Source organism: Musca vetustissima, unplaced genomic scaffold, assembly GCF_032173495.1.
Source record: "Musca vetustissima isolate MV318-11 ecotype Yass unplaced genomic scaffold, APGP_CSIRO_Mvet_v1 utg4332, whole genome shotgun sequence".
Classification (NCBI taxonomy): Eukaryota; Metazoa; Arthropoda; class Insecta; order Diptera; family Muscidae; genus Musca; species Musca vetustissima.
In genome coordinates, this window is record NW_026882123.1 from 87592 (window position 1) to 110020 (window position 22429).

The 22429-nt window shown below is 34.5% G+C and overlaps 1 protein-coding gene across 4 annotated transcripts in view; it reads right to left on the bottom strand.

Moving 5' to 3' along the window:
- Positions 1 to 878: 878 nt before the first annotated feature.
- Positions 879 to 22429, bottom strand: part of LOC133328326 (alpha-actinin, sarcomeric) — a 35101-nt gene continuing 13550 nt past the window's right edge. For 2 of the 4 annotated variants that reach the window (XM_061536894.1, XM_061536895.1), the window contains 7 exons: positions 7988 to 8404; positions 7765 to 7918; positions 7322 to 7470; positions 3619 to 3711; positions 3025 to 3554; positions 1263 to 2397; positions 879 to 1192 (listed from right to left, as the gene is read on the bottom strand). In XM_061536894.1, the coding sequence (XP_061392878.1) occupies positions 1034 to 1192; positions 1263 to 2397; positions 3025 to 3554; positions 3619 to 3711; positions 7322 to 7470; positions 7765 to 7918; positions 7988 to 8404 (2637 nt within the window). In that variant the 3' untranslated portion in view covers positions 879 to 1033. Of the gene's footprint in view, positions 1193 to 1262; positions 2398 to 3024; positions 3555 to 3618; positions 3712 to 5500; positions 5579 to 7321; positions 7471 to 7764; positions 7919 to 7987; positions 8405 to 22429 lie in introns of all 4 variants that reach the window. The other 2 variants (XM_061536897.1, XM_061536896.1) reach the window with 2 other exon arrangements.

The following is a 22429-nucleotide window of genomic DNA, read 5'->3' on the forward strand; positions in this document are numbered from 1 at the left end:
TTGTTGTTTTTTGACGAGTTGTTTTTGTTTTCTTTTGTTTTTTTAGCCTTTATATTTTTTTTATATAAAAATGTTTACATAATTAAATGATAATAATAATTTATTTCTTGTGGTTTATTAGAAACGAAATCGAATCAATCAGAATATCAAAGTTATAGTTTGGGGGCGCACAATAAAAATAGAATAAATTAATAATTAAATTAACAAAAATTAAATAATAAAAAAAAACAAAAAATTAAAAAATAGTAACTAAAAATTAAATATCAAAAGATAATTATATATTTGTTATTATTCAATTACATTACAATCTATTCATCTCAGATGAACGGTGATCATAAGAATATGATTTGTTTTAGTATTGATTTCCTTCCATCGTGTAGTGGCTGTGACGGTGACGCTGAACTTTGTCTCTGCCAGGATTATCGATTGATCGTTCACATTTCATTGACAACGAATGCCATGAAGGCTTCTCCAAGATAAAAACAATTGATGAATGAATAAATCCTCATGCGAGGATATGATTGTTTTCATTAATCGCTCTCTCTCTCTCTCTTCTCGATTATCTATTTCTCTCTCTCAATAGCTCTCCCTTATTAACTGTGATATGTATTTCGGTGATATATCGGAGTAGTCCATTTTGCACAATTCACAAATTCTGTGGTAGGGATTATAAGCTTGGCATATATGCGTGTGTGTATGTGTATTTTGCATGATTGTAGTTGTTAATCGCATTGATGTTGTTGTGGTGGGTTAGTTAATCTCGATCTCTTTTGTTTTGTAGTTGTATAGTAGTGCGGGCGGGCGGGTTAGTACGAAATAGAACATTTATTTATAATTTCTTTTTTCAAGATTGATTAACTTAAAACGTATTTGAATGGTGTTTTTTGTTTTGTAGACTTTATTTAGCCGATCTTTGTGGTTGAAAATCTCTCACTCTAAATTTGGTTACTTAAAAAAAATCATTTAAAATAGACGAGTTGTTTTGTTGGTTATAGAACTAAAATTTTTTGTGTGGCACATGAGCTCAGTTGATTTACAAATCGGTTTCACCGTACAGAGCTGTACTGAAGGACATGTAGTCGAGGGCGCCGGGAACACCGTTGGGGCCCTTGTATGGTGGCATACGTTGGATACAGTATTCAGCTTGATCTGGGGGCAATTCGCGACGCAATTCATCGGGCAAGATATATGGCTATAAATTAAAAAAGAAATTGACATGAAATTCAGTGGATAAGAACATCGATGGCACGGGCTTAGCTTACCTTGTCGGCTGCCAAAATTCTGAATGAATCAATAACTTGTTCGGCAGTGTCGGTGTCTGTGCTCTCGCGTGTCATGAAGTCCAGGAAGGCATCAAAGTGTACATAGCCGGTGGAGTTGGGATCTACAACAGCCAAGATGCGTTGGAAGTCCATTTCACCTTGACGGTCCTTGCCAATGGAATAGCCCAGGGAGACAAGGCAGGATTTGAATTCTTCGGGTGTCAAGCGACCGGTGCGGTTCTTGTCGAAGTGGTTGAAGCTGGAACGGAACTCGTTCAATTGCTCTTGGCTAATGCCCTTGGAGTCACGGGTGAGAATTTGGTTTTCAACTTCGTTAATGTTGCGGTTAATTGAGGTCAACAACTGTTCCCAGCCAACGCGCAATGTCTCCATTGTGTAGTTGGTGTAACGGTTTTCGAAGATCATCGATTCTTGGACGGCTTGATGGATCTTTTCCAATTCCTCAATATTGGGTTTGTAGGCATAGACAGCCTGTTCGTATTCCTTCAGACGGTGCAATTGATCCTCCAAAGAGCCTTGCAGACCCATACCGATGGCGGTGACAGCATCCATTTGACGTTCGATCCAAGGACCAACAATGTTGGCCTTTTCGGCGAATTGCCTGCGCAACATTTCGTTGTTCTGTTGTTTGCGCAATTCATTGGCCAAGGTTTGGTCACGTTGTGGCACCAATTGGCGGACATCGCTCCACTTGCGTGTCATGTCGTTAGCGGTGATGTTAGTGTAGGGGTTCTCCAAACCACCGGGAATTTGGTATTGCTTGACAATGGATTCAACTTCACGGACCAAGTTGACGATCAAATTGAATTCCTTATCGGCTTCACCCAAGGTAGCCTTGAATTGATCGTGAGCTTGAATGAGACCTTGGATTTCTTCCATGGTGTGAACAATGAACATATCGACAAGATCTTCGCGGGTGCCATCCAACCAGTTGTTGAAGGGAGCAGCGCGCTTGGCGAATTCGAGATGCAAGATGTCGATTTTCTCCAAGATGCGTTCAGCTTCATCCAAAGCGGTGCGACGACGTTGGGTCAAAGCACCCAAACGATCCCATTGGTCACAGATGCGTTGGCAGCGAGCATTCACTGAGACGCAATCGTGGTATTCCAAAGAGCTTAACAAAAAAGAGAAGGAGAGAATAAATATTAAATAAAAATCGGATATTTTTGTATTACTCTCTATGGAAATGAGATGAGATTGTGTGTTTTTGGACTTATTTGATTTGAACTCTTGAAAAATAGTTTCAAGTGCATAGTTTTAGCAAAATCAATGAGAGATTTGTGTCCAATTCTAAGTGAAACAGCATTTCAACGTGTTCCGAACATCTCTATAAATTTTAAACTATGGTAACTAATAAATTGGAACCCTAAAAATTTTTATTATTAATTTGAAGACTATACTTTAAAAAAAATTGCATAATTTTAATCATTCAAGAAAGTCTCCTTGAATATTTTAAGAATTTGACTTTCCGTTATAGGAATAATTGTAATTAAACGTTTTGTTTAATGAACCTTATATGAACCTCTCAAAACAATTGACATTCACCTATGTGTCGATGATCATGTGTAACAAATGAGAAATATTTGGTAAAATACTACAGCGAACCTCACACTAGATTTTCCACAAAAGGACGTGGGCATGTTAAATCAGTATTTTTTTTTTAAATAAAGAAAAGGAATTATTTTAAAAGGAATTTGTAAATTTTTGGCAAATTTTGAGTTCACTTGTCTGGCATACTTACTTCAATTCTTGAGCAATGGCAGCAATTTGCTCAACACGATCCTGGTGGGCGGCCAAATCGGATTCGAAAGCTTCGTGCTTCTTCTTCAAGGCCTTCAATTCGTTCAATTTGCATTGACGATAATCTTGAGATTGCAACATCTCCTCCTTGCCACGGGTCCAGTCTTCGTGGGCATCGGCCTTGATCTTGAACTTTTGGGCCAAATGTTCCAAGCGTTCCAAACGCATAGTCTCAGCCAACAGCCATTCTTCAAAGGCCTTTTCGGAGAGTTCCAAACCCTTCCAGGCGTTGGAGATATCGGCAACGGTTTTGCCTTCGGTGGGCAAGTAGGCTGGACGATTGGAGAGACGCAATTTCGTTTGCAATGTGTTGAAGTTGGTTTCGAGCTTAGCCTTTTGTTCGACACGTGGGGGCTTGTGCTTGCGGCGGTAGGTACGGTATTCTTCCAATTTCTTTTGAACACCGGCCAAGGAATTGTCAGCTTGGCGAGAATTCAACCAGGGCATGGTACGGCGAATCCATTCCAAAAGCTTAATTTAAAAGAGTAGACATTTTAAGATTTGTTGTTGTAAATTTACATTTCTTTGCACTTACATCACTAGCCAAACGTTCATACTCTTCCATGAGACGTTCATTCTCTTGGTTGACCTTCAAAACTTTGCAAATACGGTTAGCAGCCGTTTCAGCCTATTGACAAAGAAAATGTTAAATATTAGAAATTTCTATAACAGGAATTTGTCCAAAGGACAAGGGAAATCAAGAAAGAGTAAAAAACAACAACAAATACAAATAAACATCAAACACAATTCGGAACACTCTTGATTAATTCGTTAATAACGTTGGTTATGGCAACAACATTTTCATGGAACATTATCAGCAGTTGCAGGTGAAATAAAAATAGCGGATTTAGTTTTTGCATAAGCTTCCTACTCTGATGTTGAATTCAGAAACACCTTTGAAATCTAATTCATAAGAGATAATATATTTTTCCGAATTACTATTTGTATTTAAAATATACTGTTCTCCTTTTTTAAATTCATTGAATTTATTTCAGGAAATTGAAATTTATTTTAATTTTTTCTCTGAAATTGTCTTCTAAACCTTTTACACCGACATTTTACTTCGCACCTAGACCTAATGCTTTGCTAAGGGATTATAGCCAAGAAAATGTTTAGAAAGTCTAAAGTTTGGGTATGTTGCAAAAATATCGAATCAATCGGAATCAATTTTAAAAATTCTGATTGATTTGTTCCTGAAAACTATTTATTAGCCCATGTGACATGTTCCGAGAGTTTTTGAATTCCCATACTTTTTTAAATTCCCATGTCGTGCAAAATGGTGTGCTCAATTTCGAGCGAAAGTGCGGCTCGAAAGCACAGTTGTGTTAAAATAACCAACGTGTTAAAATAACCATTTATGGATATTTTGAAGAATTTGTTTAACAACAAAATTAAGAAAAAATATGCCTGCTGGCTTATTAATTGCCCTGGTTTCTACCAGAAAAAGTCTAATGATAAAGTGTTGATCGCACAACAATGTGTAAAATATTGTGGAGAGTAATGAAAGTCCTGGAAGACAAAGTGTGTGCAAGCTGTGGACAGCTGCAGGAGGAGCCCTTTTTTATTTTCTTTAATTTTACTATAAAACTAATGTAAATACTGTATTTTTTTAAATAAATATTGTAAAAACACGTTAAATATTACTTCAGCGTTCTTTTTCAACTTGTACGTGCTCAGAAAAACACGTACGATCTCATTTCGTTTTCAATCCACAAGGCTATATGTGCTCGAATTATATTCCCAATATTTTTTTGGGAATTCGGAATGGAGCACACCAAATTTGGGAAAATGTTTCACATTCGAGCAAACTCGAAATGCAGCACATGGGCGATTTTTATTTGTTGAAATCTAAATTTTTAATTTGACAGTTCACCACAATTTTAAATTCTAATTCGTTTTCGAGCTTTGGAGGCGGGTATTTGTCAGGATGGTATCCAAAAAAGGTGAGATCTTTCAGATGAAAAAAAAATATTTTATAAAGGATTGGTCGACCCCTTCCTTATGAAAACAAGGTTTATCTGCTCAATAAGTAGCTATCTATAACCCTTAAATGATGTTTATAATTTAGAATTGACCCATTTCTCAGAGTCAATTATTTTGTTTTAAATTTGTTTGTATATTTCGAAAAAAATAATGATCTAAAGACAATGTTGTCTATGCAATGTTTCTTGAGATTCATAATCCTGAGACTAGCTTTCCATTACAATTTGGTTTTCAATTCCTAACCTGACAAATATTCTCCCTTATAAGGACAACTCACTAATTTGTATTAATTAAAAACTGATATATTCTAAAGTATATTTTACGCTTTTATGATTAACTTCATTCCATAATTTGTTGAATATAAAATGTTCACATCTACCAATTGGCTACCATTTATCCAATCCATGAAAGATCCGACTGGACTTAAAACTAACCTTTTGGGCACCACTGAAGCAATGATAATATGATGAGACATATGTCATGACTGCCCTTTCATCTGGTAATGCGGTATTCTGTAGGTCTGTTAGGGGAATTTGCATAAAAATAGAAAAAAGAAAAGCAACAAAAAAAAACAAGACATATAGAAAATATTGTTAATTTGTCAATAAATAAACACAACAAAAATATATAAATAGGCATGCAAAATTATTTAAATTATAAAATTATGAATTAAATAAATTATTAATTAGGTGGCACATGCAACAATGGCAAGTTGTCAGTTACAACAGCAGGAACAGCGGCAGCAATCACTTTATGGGCACATAATTTTGTTAATAGTCATTTTAAGGACAGAATTTTGTAATGGGGTTTTTGTTTAATGACAGTGAGAATGTGGAAATATGGATTAAAAGATAGTTGTGTGTTTTGTACTTGGCCATCGATCGGATTGCAATATTTTGAGAACCATGTATTTTAAAACATATTTATATGTATGTTTCTTCGGAATCGATTTATAGTACAGCAAAACACTCATTACAAAAACAACATAAAATTTGTTAATAAATTGTAAGCGAAATATTTTTTTGGTAATTTGCAGTGTTGTTTTTTGTTTACGATTTTTTGTGTGTGTTTTCAGTACTAAAATGTATGGTCTCTCTGTGGCTAACAAGGACATTGTAGAGAACTATATTGCAAATAAATTTTTGATATTCGAAATATGTGTAAAATATATTTTATTAGAAAAATTAGATAGTTGAGTATCAAATGGGTACAACAAGTGTATTGTTAAATTAATTATGGAGAACTAATGGGAAGAACATTAAACAATATTGAGATCTGAAAGAGATCAAAAATATATTCTTCTTTTCTTTCTTATAAATTGGCTATTTAACATACCACACGATATGTCTTTAACTAATTTGCAATATAGTTCAAGGAATTCTGTCTATTTTTTAAATGATTTGAATGTACAGATGAAATAATGTAATTAAAATTTGTCTTTTGGAAACTTTTATCAGGTTCGAAGTCCACATAAACTCTACATTACAATATATTAATATTAATTTGATTGTTGAACGATTAAAAAGAAGAATGAAAAAGAAACCAAAATGATATTCTGTGAAAAGAAGTCATTGGATCTTCTAAGAAAAATGCGTTTCTATAAAACATTTCCTTTGTTTTGTGTAGGAAAAATCTTACACCTTCTAGCAACAGATTTTTAACAATCGAAAATGGCTTCTCAAAAAAATAAAATGGCTCATCTAAAAAATGATATTATTATGAGAATTAGAATTGATGAAGTATGAAGTAAGATAGAAAGAAAAGTTTAGACGAATGACTTATTGAAAGCAGACTTTAACAACTGCTATACATTATTCAGCCTTTGTTTTGCATTTCTCAATTGATGGTGAGTTAAATTATTTTTTTTTTTCGATATTGCGGCATTAATAGTAGCCATATAAATTAGGCAATTGCCTTTGGCATAGAGTACAATGTTTCATTGCATCCGGTTTTAATTACAACACCGACAACAATTCTCAGTAGTCAGTTAGACACACATATATACTTAGAGTATATATATATGTAAATTTTTAGGCATTGGAGCTTATAGTAGATCTGCATAGATCGTTTATATATTACGGCGGTAATTTGTGGCGCTTAAACATTCGGCTATCTAAATCATATCATTTTACGGTTATTGGTGTTATTTTTGAAATACTAAAGGATTCGTATTTTGTTTTCCAAAAAACAAACTGTAATAGAAACCAAAAAAACGAAATAATGTATCAAGTGTATTGATCGAGAAGGTTAATCACATCGTAATTCGGGACGTAGGTGTATTGTCTTGTGGGTTCGGGAACATGCGTCATATTTCCAACCTGTTGGGCTCCTTGGAAGGCATGGTAGTAGCAAGACACATAGGTCATGATGGCACGTTCATCCGGCTTGGGAGTGTTGATTAAATCTGTTAGCAGTTATATCGTAGATATCAGTTGTAACCACCACCATCACCATCAAAATTCAATAAAAATTGTTGTTTCGTTTTTGTTTCAAGTGGGTATTAAATTATAAATTGATGGGTGTCATAAATCAAAAGAAAGATACAAATGGAAATAAAGCAAATAAGTGAATGACTAAAATAAACAAAGTGGTTGGTTTCTATTAAGAAAACTAAATCTAAGACCAATATTGGAATGTAGAATGTAGGCAAACTACTTTCGTTTTTTGATTTGAATTACAACTAAATGTTATCACTTACCATCAGGATCCAACATTCTTGGAATATCGAGATACTTCTCAGCAACATCGAAGGCAGTGTTGAGATTTTCCAATGGATTGTCTTTGGAGAGTTTGGAATAATCAATCAAGTCGGGCCTGTGGCGATGGATCAAAGCGCAGAAGGCTAAACCGTCCTATAAAACAAAGCCCAGACATCAGTTTAAAGTTTCTCTTTATTTAATTTGCATTTTTAATTAACATACCTTGAATGACAGATGGAAGTTCTGTACATTGACATTCTTGTAGGGGGCGGTTTTGCGTTGGCACCACAACAACAAGCCCTCCTTGGCGGTCATCTCTTCAACGGAGATATCTTGGATGGCAAATCTCAAGATAATGGTCCAGATCATACCGAGGGTCATTTTCAAATTGCCATCGACAATTTCTTCAGCACCAATCGATACCAAGTGAACACCCTTGGAGGCAATAAAGTCCAAAGCCTTATTGACATTGGCAATTTTGTGGAAACGCATTTTACCGCGATCGGGCTTGGGCAAAGTTTCACCAGAAATAACTTCCAGCAACAACATCAATTTCAAGCCATTACGGAAATCATCTTCGATGTTTTCGATACCGGTGCCGGCCTTGCGCAAATGACTGTTGCACCATGCTGTAAAGGTCTGGAAGGGAAAGAAAAAGAAAAGAGAGAAATTGGTTAATATACTTTTTTGAAATAAAAAAGAGTGGATAAAAATTTCAAAGATATTTGCAGAAAATTATGGAAATGTATAACCTACAGCCTTTTACTTTTTATGTGAATCGATCGCTCAAGGATTATTTTTTTCAGGGAAGTCAATATTTTTCTGAATTGAATGTGGGTAGGGATACTAAGTATTTTTGTTCTCAGTCTTCCAACTTTAAATTGGAGTTTATCGAAATTCTACTAACAAGAGTATCTACAATTTTCCATTTTTTAGATTCTTCAGGAGTAAAAATCTCAATTTTTGAATACCATGAAATGAAAAACAACAACAATAAATTACATTAATCTGAATTACATTATTTAATAATTTATTCACACTTGGACGTGGTAATATTTTAAACAATAATAACGTCTACAACTACTACCACCAGCAGCCAGCATTAATATAAAAACAATGGTAACGTTGTATGCATACATTTAAGGTCTGACAAACAAACGGACGCAAATCATTGTCTGTCTCTCAGTCTGTATGTCTCTAGCATGGATTTTCCTATTGGTTGAGCTATTGCCTAGTCTATTGTCGAACAAAAAGAAAACCATGGAAAAAAGTCTTAGCAGCAGCCATTGAATTAAGAAGTGGAATAAAAACAAAACTAAACCGAAGAACAACTGAAAGATCTTTGTACTGTGTGTGAACTGGTTTAAAAAAGCGGTTTTGTCCCCATTTGGCTTATACGGTTACAATATATAAGCAATGAATAACTGCATTACCAGTAAGCCAGTCAGCCAGCATACGGGTACGTTGCTCCCTTTTCCGTCGTCGTCGTCGCTGGGACACCACAACACATCATTACCCCTACACACAAATCTTTATTTAGTAAATTTACAACCTATTCCGTTGCTCCTGGAACAGCAACATAATTGAGAAAGGGACAGATTGTGGGGAGTCGAGTGGTGAATGAGACAGACCTATGTTTGATACGTGTAATGGAATTTACTACCTTTCTTTTGTATACATTGTTTACTCTTCTGGTCAATCTTTGCAAATTTTTCATTTGTGTGATAGTTAAGGCTGGGGAGCCAATTATATAAGTAAGCATTTTTTTGATATTTATGTATTATTATTAGTTATTAGGACATTATGTCATTGTTAATACTATTTTTGGCCTTGGAGGCTTATGTATTATTGAATGGAATAAATAAATAAAAACAGAGTATTTAACAAAGTTGGTGTGGTTTGTGTGAGTTAAGTGATCACATTTAGACTGAGAAGCAATAATGAAATTTTGAATAATTTTTAATTTGGGAGTGAAAAATCTCATCTTATAAAATGGAGGGTATATTAATTTGTCATTTCGTTTTTAACACCTCGGCATATTATTCAGGGACCCCATTTTATCAGATGATTTTGATTTGCATATCAGCTGTTTTCTACTAAATTTAAATGTTGAAATATTTTATAAAATGGACGATATATCTAAATCTGTCTAATCGTTTTTAACACCTCGGGATATTATTCAAGGACTCCATTAGATAGATAACATATTAGGCTGGCAATATAAAGGATATAGTTTTAAACGCACAGGATTGGTATAGTTTTTTGTACTACACAAATGCACCTACAGTATGTCAATAATGAGTTTACACATTAAATAACAAATTGTGACTCAAACTGTACTAAGTACAGAGCACAATTATGATAAATAACAAATCAATATCAAAAATTTGTGTTATTTCAAGCTTCTACATTTGAACATGTAAAGTCATTCTTGGCATACTGAATATAGTAATATACCGATTTTAAAGTATTTTTAGTTTTTCGAATACAGATTGGCTATTACAAAGCTGTTAAGGTTTTGTATAAAAGCCTCCACACGCCATACCATACATACCAATAGGTCCAAATATTGGCATGTATGGCATATAACAGTACCCCCTCTCAATTGTCGATAATTTTAAGATTCTAGCCAAGTTTTTTTAATTTTATAGTGCTCCAAATCCTTTGAAATTGTGAATTTGGAATTGTTGAAAATGTTATTTGAAATTCTACATTAATAATAATGGAATTGAATTCACTGTGCTGCAATGATGATGATGAAAAGAGAACACCACAAATACTCTACGTTATAAGTCATAAACATATTTTTTTCTCTCGTGTCAAACAAATGTTAAGACGTCAATATCTCTAGCAGCAACCAGCCCTGTTTTGATTCATTTTTTTATACCCTCCACCATAGTATGGAGGGTATATTAATTTTGTCATTCCGTTTGTAACTCATCGAAATATTCATTTCCGACCCTATAAAGTATATATATTCTTGATCAGGGTAAAATTCTAAGACGATCTAGCCATGTCCGTCCGTCCGTCCGTCTGTCCGTCCGTCCGTCCGTCTGTTGTAATCACGCTATCTTCTGAAGGAATTGAGATAGGATGCTGAAATTTTGCATAGGGTTGTCTTTTGTCTGCAGGCAGGTCAAGTTCGAAGATAGGATATATCGGTCCACGTTTAGACATAGCTCCCATATAACAGTACCCCCCAATTTTCGGTATTTTGAGGTTCTTGGGCGCGTTTTTCAACCGAATACGCTGAAATTTGGTACATTGGGTTCTTATTAGGTACTTAATGTCCCCACAAAAAATTATAAATATAGGTCCACTTTTTCTGGTAGCCCCCATATAACGGTACCTCCTAATTTTCAGTATTTTGGGGGTTTTGATTGTATTTTTCGACCGAATTGGCTATAATTTAGTATTTCGAGTTCTTAATATGTACCAAATCTCTCCACAAAAAATTATAAACATATGTGAATTTTTTCGGATATCCCCCATATAAGGGTACCCCCCAATTTTCGGAATTTTGGGGTTCTTGAGCGCGTTTTTCAACCGAATACGCTGAAATTTGGTACATTGGGTTCCTAATAGGTTCCAAATCTCTCCACCAAAAATTATGAATATTGGTCCATTTTTTCGGATAGCCCCCATATAAGGGTACCCCCAATTTTCGGTATTTGGGGGTTCTTGAGCGCATTTTTCAACCGAATTTGCTGCAATTTGGTAATTTGTAGTCGTATATGGTAACAAATCTCTCTACCAAAAATTTTTAATATTCACCCCCTTTTTGGGGTAGTCCCCATATAACCCCCTTTTTATACCCTCCACCATAGTATGGAGGGTATATTAATTTTGTCATTCCGTTTGTAACTCATCGAAATATTCATTTCCGACCCTATAAAGTATATATATTCTTGATCAGGGTAAAATTCTAAGACGATCTAGCCATGTCCGTCCGTCCGTCCGTCTGTCCGTCCGTCCGTCCGTCTGTTGTAATCACGCTATCTTCTGAAGGAATTGAGATAGGATGCTGAAATTTTGCATAGGGTTGTCTTTTGTCTGCAGGCAGGTCAAGTTCGAAGATAGGATATATCGGTCCACGTTTAGACATAGCTCCCATATAACAGTACCCCCCAATTTTCGGTATTTTGAGGTTCTTGGGCGCGTTTTTCAACCGAATACGCTGAAATTTGGTACATTGGGTTCTTATTGGGTACTTAATATCCCCACAAAAAATTATAAATATAGGTCCACTTTTTCTGGTAGCCCCCATATAACGGTACCTCCTAATTTTCAGTATTTTGGGGGTTTTGATTGTATTTTTCGACCGAATTGGCTATAATTTAGTATTTCGAGTTCTTAATATGTACCAAATCTCTCCACAAAAATTATAAACATATGTGAATTTTTTCGGATATCCCCCATATAAGGGTACCCCCCAATTTTCGGAATTTTGGGGTTCTTGAGCGCGTTTTTCAACCGAATACGCTGAAATTTGGTACATTGGGTTCCTAATAGGTTCCAAATCTCTCCACCAAAAATTATGAATATTGGTCCATTTTTTCGGATAGCCCCCATATAAGGGTACCCCCAATTTTCGGTATTTGGGGGTTCTTGAGCGCATTTTTCAACCGAATTTGCTGCAATTTGGTAATTTGTAGTCGTATATGGTAACAAATCTCTCTACCAAAAATTTTTAATATTCACCCCCTTTTTGGGGTAGTCCCCATATAACCCCCTTTTTTTATATTAAAATAGTTATCTGATTTGTTCCGCGTTTTGAGTTTGGTTCTAAGTCTCTTTTGTAATCATTTCACCTGCGGAGGATAGAGAGATAAACAATTAGAACGTAAGGTTCGATAATTAACTATAGCCGCATTTAGACCTAGCCCCTGATTGGAAGTTCGAGAATTTGAACTAAGCTTGGAAGAAATAATAAGATGGGCAAAGTTTGGATGAAATCTAAATTTTCTGAAACGGATTTGGTCCAAAGAAACATGGGGTCTACAACCAATATTTCGATGAGACACATTTTCACCGTGTTAAAGTCTATACACCCTCATTAGCCATAAGGCTGAGAGTATAATTATCCTTTAAAATTTTCTAAAATTTTTAATTATGGTTTACATAATCCGTTTTTAGAAATGTCGGTATAGGTCCACTTTTTGGTATGTTCCCTATATTTTCATTTCTAGTACCTGTCAATATATCTATGGTGGAGGGTATCCAAAGTTCGGCCCGGCCGAACTTACCGCTTTTTCACTTTTTTCAATATTAATTTTGTAAACTTGATGAATGACGAAACAATTTGATGTTTTCGAACTTTTCCACAAAATTGGTCTATATTTTGGTAATCATCATAAAATAAATTACATTTCAATATCGGTTAACTGCAACATAGTACGGTAATGGACTCGAACATTCCAGTAATGATATGCAGGTCCAAAGTCAATTAACAAGATATTGTTGAGCAGTGATTGGGGGAAAATGGTGAGTGATTGAGATTGCTGTTAATATAAAGCAAAACCCAACATGTACGCAAATAACTCAGAACCAATATACAGAGGCAAAAGTAAGAAAATCCTTCTTATACATGCAATCAATATTTTCATTGCAGAAGACATCTAATTTTTAATATTCGGTAGGAAAAATCCAGTATAAATTCGGAGAACGAAAATGTCTTAATCCGACCAGCAAAATACGCTGTATGACCCCTATTAGATATCCTAAGATTATATCTAAGTATAAAATGACGTCACTGCTTCCCCTGTGGAAATTATGGGTATTGGCATCACATCCAATGTCCAAATGGTGTATACTTCCGTTCCGGGTGGGTCAGGACTCTCGTAGGGAGATATACGGCAGAAACTGTGAGAGGTCTCGCCTGAAGTCTGGCTGTCGTCATATCACTGCGACTGAAATTTCAAAAAAGCTTCAACTTTAGTTCTTTTTTAGCTACTATACAGGTTCTTATCTTCTCTCCTCATCTGAAGTCCGTCGATCTGTTTTTCAACCAACCTTAACATTTTCTTCATCCCTCTCAGTATCACGTGGACCGCAACGGCTGATAGCTTGCTACCTTCCCAAAGAGGATCACTGTTATTAATTGTAACCTTTAGGAAGTCCGAGGACTCCTCTGTTTCCTGTTTTACTGGCGGGAGGCGAAATTATAGCTCCCCATCCAGCAGAATCGGTGGCGAACTTAGCGACAAGGCCAACGATCTTTTCAAATGAGGTAAGGATCCTCATTTCCTCATATGAAGTCAGTCTGCTGTTTTTTAACCAAACTCAGCGTCTTCTTCATCCCGATCAGTATCACGTGGACAGCAACGACTGCCAGCATGCTTAACTGTTATTAAGGAAGTCCGAGAAGTCCTTAGTTCGACAATTAATAACATTGACCACTTTGTATGAAGTGATCTGACCAAATCGGATGTTCCGACGATCAACTTCATCTTTCAGGAAGAGGTATTTCGTGTATTTGTCTACTAGCATCGAATTATCTTCGCTGATAAACTCGTAAGGCTCAGCTCGATCCATGATTGTCGCTTGGATCATCATCCTCGCCAGAGATTGCATTCCTTCTCGTCATCGGAACTCAGCTCGTCGTGAAACTCTCCTGACTAAGGCGGAAGTAGACAGTTTCTTCAATAATTTCGAGGAGAAGGCCAGTGTGCCTCTCCAGTCTTGCATTGACATCTTCGAGAGTAATGGTATTTGATGAGGCAAAAAATTGTCCGGTACGTTGGCATTGGTCGTCATCGTTTGTAGAGGTTGATTGGACTGACCTTGTTTAGTTCGAGACAGAGAATACCAAGGCAAGGTACACCACAATCGCATTCTATAAATGTTTTATTGGGTGAGGACTTGAGGTCAGCCATGGCATAGCCTCTTACCGTGGTCAGGACTTGGCAGATAAGCCTGAAGAACTTGTTTTTTTTTTTTTTTTTTGCATATAGATGTTGGATTTCCTTTTGTTCTTGTTATCTCGTTGTTGTTACACGGTAGATGTTGCAGTAACTGTGTCGGTCGGTGTCATATTTGTATATAAGGCGCGTGAGCGCACACGCCATCGATGCCAGCAGCCAAAGCCGCATATTTTTTAGTTGTTTTCTTTTTGTCTTTTTTTGCGGTGTTGGTTGGTTTTCTTGGCATTTCTTGTTGTTTTGTGTTTTTGACTGACATTGACGTTTTGTGTGAGTGAGCCGAGGAGTGAGTGAGCACCCAATGAGATTCATAACAGCTAACCAACCAACCTACAACAATTACGGCAAACTACTCTTATTATTGTTTTATTGTCGTTTATGGTTAAATCTCCACAAAAACAACAACAATTAATTACTCATCTTAAGACAAGCATAGCTGACAAATAAAGAGGTGATAATTATGAACAATTTTATGGAGCACACAAATTTTATCAACCACATAATTGAATGTAATGACAATGTTTTAAAAAAATTTGCAGCAAACGGAATGCTGTTTGGAATTTAAACTAACTTATTAAAATCAATCAATTCAGGGGAAACATCGGATCTAGTAATTTTGGGCAATGTTTCGAATTGTATACCATCCCTATAAATCATAAGGTGGGTGCATTTTGTCGGATACCGCTTAAAAAATATCAGTCCAATCATGAATATCCGACAGGAATTGGATCCTCAAGAAAAATATTTTTCTCGCGGGTTGGATCCACCGATCATGAATAACTTAAGAACAAATATATGTAAATATGTCATCACTTATGAGCCTTCTATGCACCTTGTGTACCCAATTTTGATATGCCGAACATCATTTGTTGTTCTTCCTCTTCAAGTAAATATATATTTATTTAAAAATATGATTTTGTAAATGTTTTTTTACAAAATAAAAAGCCGGTTTACGATACATCTTTTCTTTTCATCCTGGCCTTGCACATAAAAATTAATTTTAATCAATTTTTACATTTTATTCGATTGTTTTTTGCTACAAAATTTACCCAGCTAACAATTTCCTAGGGTTCTGATTTCAAAATTTGTTCTGAGCTTTTAGATTTTTTTTTTTAGAAATTCGCCGATTTCTCTAAAATTTTCACAGAAATTGTACCGGATTTTCTTTACGATTTCCTTTAGAATTTCTAGACTTTTTCCTACGCATTTTGCCGAAAATCTGTACATTTTCGTAAGAAATTCGAACAAAAAAAAATCTCTTAAACAGAGAGAAGACTCTCTATTTTTGTGGCATATTCTCTTCCACATGAAAGATGGTAGCGGGATTTTTATTGTTGTTGTGATGTTTATACGAAGGAAATGTAAATCGGACTTCAGTCCGAATTTCACAAGAAATTTCTTTCTCAGAAAATCAAAAATTTCTTTCAGAATTTCCCAGAAATTTTTATTCGAATTCGCTTGGAAACTGTAATATTTTTCCGAAAAACTTTCCGATTTCAGTGGCCGCGTCCATACACCTTTTGTACCGGCATTAGATTCGGAGATTCGGACCGACTTTGGGAAAAAATGTTTGCCGGGTAGTAAAAAGTGTTGATTTAATAAGTTTTCATCAAAATTTGTTTGACAATATTTTTTGCCAACTCCCGTCAGTTTTGTGAGTAAAGGATAATACAAGTCTTGAGGATAGACTTTACTTGCGGATTTTTTTCTGATATAGGGAAAATGAAAGGAGAAAAAATCATTACGGATTTGTTATTTATATTCATTCTGGCTGGTTGAAAAATACGTTTCAGATATTTGTGAATATAGTCCCATGTTTTTGATATTTCACTTTTACATCATATTTTTTAGAACAAGGAATATATTTCATATCATATTGAACATTTTTATAAAGAAAATACAAATTTCATTTGTCATTTTCTCAAAAAAAAAAAAAAAAAAAACAAGAAATTTTCCAATGCCTCCTCTTATTTATCGATGCTGCACCAACTATTTGTTATACAAATGTAATAGCCATGTTTCCAATTAATCGAAAACATACAATAAATATCATCCCAAAATAGAAACAGTAAATATTTTATCTCTTCTTCATTATTTGTTTGTTTAAATTTCATTCCATTTTCCATTTCCCAAAATGTCATCAAATTTCCATATAAATTTAGAATAAATTGACACTTTTGGTCAATGGAATTGAGATGAGACAAATAAAACAATTCAACCAAAAGTGTTTGGCATCAAACCTGTTCCAAACGACACGCCACCAACCATTCAAATGCCACTGAGAAATGCAGCCTCATTAAATGAAGAAAACATAACTGAAGTGGACAGCCGACGACCAAGTCGTCGGACTTAATATACTTGAATAATGAGGGAAAATTAGGAACTCTGAATGAAAGCTGGCAAACTGTAAATGTAATTTAAATTGAGATTTTTATTTCTGTTATTTTATTATGGTCACACACCATCTCTCATCAACATCACCAAACAAACAAGTTGAAGACAAAGAAGATTTACCACTTGACGAACGACCGGCTTAGGCTCTGCCTACAGGTTTCAGCATCAGCATGAATTAGAATGTTTACGGAGATGGGAATGATGACAATGACATTTATGTATGAAAGTCTTTTTGTTCTTGACTTGTTTGGCTTGCACATGAAATGGATTATGGTGACGAAGATAACTAATAAGAAGAAGCTGGAGCTCCACTCTGTTCTGGATACCAAACACCATATCATAGCCGGAAAGAAGAAACCCCACGACAGCTACACGATGTAGAAGTGCAAACACGTTTCATATTAAGATGCTTTTATATAACGGCAAATCTAATAATTCCAAACCGACTACTTTAATTTTTCCAACAATTAAATTAGATCTTCAGTTGCCAGGGAGCCGAGAATGATGTCCGCTCTCCACTTATATGGTCATAAAACAAGAGTTGTTGGCAACTTAGATCAGCTTGGCGGAGAGAATAGCAGTAGTTCGAGAAAAAAAACACTAAACAAACAAACGGACATTTGAGAACAAGTTTTGCCGTTGTAACCGCTATTTTTCCGATAGCTGAACCGGCTAGTGCAGCGACAGTAGCATCACTTAAATATCGTACACACACAGTGGCATATGGTAGTAGTTGTAGTATGTCCATATGGGCGAGGAGTGCATTGTGTGCGTGTGTGTGTTTGGTAAATCCGTTTATAAATCTGGTATTAGCTAAATCAACATATTTTACCGGTCAATAGCCAGCCAATAGAGTGACCAAACCTGGCCTGACAACATTACAGCATTTGTTGAAAAAAATAACAACATTAACATTAATTGGCAAACACCGTTAGTGCAGCATTTTGCTGCTGCTGCTGGCTTGTGGCACAAATGCTCAGACTGGTGGTAACCTTGAAGAGTGGAAGCCCTGTTTGTTTTTTTTTTTTGCCAGGCGTACAAAACATCTGAGCTTTTCTTCTTCTCGTCTTATTAAAAGTGAAAGTTTATCTTGTGTGTAGTGAAGATGAAACGGTAATGACAAAAAGGACAAAAACAATTGAGAGGTTATTGAACTAATTTTATAATAATTAGGTTTAGGTTTTTTCCTCATACAAGTTTATTTTCTTTAAAAATTTAGCAGCTATACAAAATAGTATGGAAGAACAAAAAATTATTAACCTTTTTCCAGATGTTGTTTCTTCAATGCTAGTAAATAAAATTGAGACAATTATGCAAATAAGTCCTTTATTTTGAAAGTGTTTTAAGTCAATTTTTTATATTGGGTTTGATTTATTTAAAAAATTTTGTTAAGAGGTATTAAACATAAGAGAATATATATCAAAATATGTTTTGGAAACTTTTGGTTTATTATCACAAAGCCGAAATTTTTGGTCGATTTTGCTATAGTCGGTAAAAGTCGAAAATCGATTTTGAACAGGTTTGACAAAATCGAAAGATAGAAAAGTCGACTTTTCGAAATCGAAAAGTCTAAAAGTAAACTTTTGCACTTGACTACGTATCCCTAGTCGTAGCATTAAAATAAAGTATTATTAGGACTTTCAAACCTTTAGTATCTATATACTTTAAAAGATATGCAGCACGTAGTTGAATTTAATTTTTTTTTAAATTATTCTGTAGCCTATTTTCCAATTACGGAAAAAGACGTTTAAGTTAAAGAGCATACATTTTATATTGAAATTCAAAAGTATGTTTACAACGTTGTTTTCTATGGGCAAAATTATAGCCACAAGTTAATTGGTCGTCAAAATTCATTAACTACCAAAATTATGGGCAAATAAAAAAATGCTATTATGGATAATTGTCGTTTATTCTGCAGTTGCAAATTTACAAAAATAAACTGCAGGCAGATTTACGGAAGAAAATTGTAGACCAATAATAAATATCCGAAAGGAATTGGATCCTCAATGAAAATATTTTTCTCACGGATTCGATCCTCCGATCATGAATAAATTCATATTCATAAATAAATACCACACAACTTTTCACAAAAATTGTTGGTTTTTTTCAGTTATAAATCACTTAAAAACATAAGCATTAATGCAAAATTCATTACGAAATAAGTAATAATTTATGGATAAGGCAAATTGTCTCAATTTTTGCTTGGACAGAACTAAAGCAACAGATGATCTCTTAAATTTTAGTTATTTTTATCGTGGAAAATTAAAGCTTAATATTAATTGAAGTTTAATATTAAAGACTCAGACATAAAAAAACTACCGTGAGAAATTCAAAAAATGAAATGCACATGCCACTTTATTACAAGGGTACTGGGAAGCATTGAGGAGGAAAAATCTTTGGACTAGAGCATGGAGGGAAATTCTTTGTAATATAGCAAAATCAAAAAAAGTTTCACAAACAAACAGAGATAACATTCAGGGTGAAAGGAATTACCCCCATTGAAGCATTTTATAGATCCAATGCCTCGTAGGTGTGCTGCCGTAATGAAAAATAATGGTTATGATGTCGATAACTATCAAAATTTGCCTATTTATAAGAAAAAATCAAAAAGTTGCTTTAGTTTTGACCAAGCAAAATTGAGTCAATTTAGTTCCCATGGAATATTTGTCATTTCGCAATAAATTTTGCGTTTATATTTTTTGTTTTTCAAAAGTAAATAAATTACCTATTTATTTCTGAAAAAAAAAGTTAGTTCCATTTTTAGTTGATTTTAATTGGCCACCAGTGTACGTGTTGTATAGTTATAATTGAATAAAAATAATATTATTTTGTTATTCATTAATTTTTTCGTTGTATGGAAAATATTTCATTACTCAAACAATTGTATTCATAATATAATATTTGGTTTTATTATTTCTTATGATGCTACATTTCATTCATTTTTATTCTTTGAACCATTCAATTGATTTTAAATTAATAATATAAATTTTGTCCTACATACAAAAAATGACAGTTGCCAGTTAGCTTGTAACCTGCTACTCCATATCTACATTAGCCTGATGACTGGTCGTGTTAATGCTGTTCTGTTTTTTTTTAATATACATTTTTGCAGTTTTGTAAACGGTACTTTCGACGGAAACCGGCTTTAAGTTGTTGATGGCATACTAAACGTTTATGATATGTTATAGAGCATTTCTTGTTTATTAATTATTTATATTTATTATCCATAAAAAAATGATTGTTGCAACTTTAACAAAATTATTGGCCTGTTCTACTACTAATTCTACTAATTTTTACTATTTTCTTCGAAATTTTAAAGGAAAAATTGTTATCGTAGTAAACAAATGTACATTCATGCGGGTTCTGGAACAGACCAAAGTTCAGACAAAAAGGAGATGAGCCCCTAAACTCAATGAGTAAAAACATTTACATTCTATACATACTGATTTTATGGACTTATTTTAGAGGTGATCAAAATAGAATTATTTTCCTGAGGTTCTTATTATTATTTTTTTGTTATTTAAATGGTTTTTCTTTTATATATATCACACATTTGGTGCAAGAGAGGTATAACTTAAAAACGTGATTTTCGAGTTAATGATGCACGATTGTCCGCTATGATAGACCTCATGGTGTGTAAAAAATTCATATGAATATCTCTTACACACTCTAATTGAGAAACTGTAGAAGTTCCTCTTTAAACGCATTTTCTGCAAAAATCTTTTTTTTCATATTGCTACATAACAAAAATTCCTCCCCTAGGTGGTTATTCGTTTTGTTTCTTTATATTCAAAAATTAAAACGGTTTTCGAATCTGTTATAATTTCATTGAATTTTACCTCATTGTGAAGTAAAAATTTACCACCACCACCACCTGTTATTGTCAAATTACAAGATAGAATTTTCAGCTGTTTTATAAGTCAAACAAGGAATGAGACTACATTCGCATGAGTTTATGAATCATAAAATGTCATATCAATTTGCAAATAAATATAAATTCTCAGATATGTGTGTGTGGGAAAAATAAGTAGATAGATAGTAGATATCACAACATTTATTTACAATTCATTATCACCCCAGGGGCAAGCCTGAAACAGCCCTACGGCTGTTGATATTATTCATTCATGACTTCTCTTCCTTTGATTTTGCAATTCTATGTTTTTCGTTTCGTTTTATTTTATACAATAACCCAAATAGTGATGACTAATTCTCAATAACTCAATTCAATACGTTTTCAAATTTAGAATAAATAGCAAACGAGTCAAAGAAACAAAAAAAATCGAAATGAACAAAAACCAAAATCCCCCTCCTCACAACAAAAGCTCAAATTGTAGCGTAATGAGGGAAATTAAATAGAATGCCAACAACGAAAAATAGATACGACGAAGTCTAAAATAAATATTTGCCAAAAACAAATGGATCATACGCCCATGATAGAAGGCAGAGCATCGGGTGCAGCGTCAGAGAGGAAAATACTACGACAGCTAACTAATCCATAGCTTCTTCCGATTTAATCCAAGAATAATACAAATCACCTGTAAGGTATGTTTGTGTCTATTTCGAGGTCTAGAGGCAGGCGGCGGCATGGCATATGGTTCCCGTCATTATCGACTTGTAATTTTCAAATGGTAAACAAACATTTCAAATACTTGTAGTTGTTGTTTTTGGTGTTCACATTTGTAGGGTGGCATTTGGTTCAGCTTCTGTTTTTCTTTTTTGCTTTTGGTTTAATGGATACCAATGATTTTGAAAAATAAATTCTTTTTTTTTGATATAAATAGACCATAAGAATTGTATAATTCAGCTAAAAATACAGTTGGCTGTGGTGGTGGTTCTGGCACGACGATAACAAATATTATGAAATATTCCCAGTGATGATGATGATGATGATGTGAACGAACAAAATACCAACAAAAATTTGTTTGCCAAAAAACAAAACGACTGCTACGAATGACGCCTGTCATATGCTGTTGGCTAAGATCAGCAGCAAATAGCCAACATATAGAATAATTTATGAACATACATATGTATATATCGTACAGCAGCTATATAGAGAGGGAGAGACATTGAATTATATTTCCCCACCCATTCCACAATCACACGAATACCATTGCATCAATGAAGGCAGTGTGCAAAAGTCTTGTATCTTGAGACAAAACAGATTTGGGGAATCTCAGCTATAGCTCCCCTCACTGCCTTGAGAGCTTTTATGCGCATGCGCAAAATAATGAAAACTCGTGAACATTCCCCCCACACGTTGATCTCTTCTAAAATAAACGAAGATGATGGTTTGCCCACACAAAACGCTTAGCTTTCATGCGGGGGATGGATATCCATCAACAACAAAACA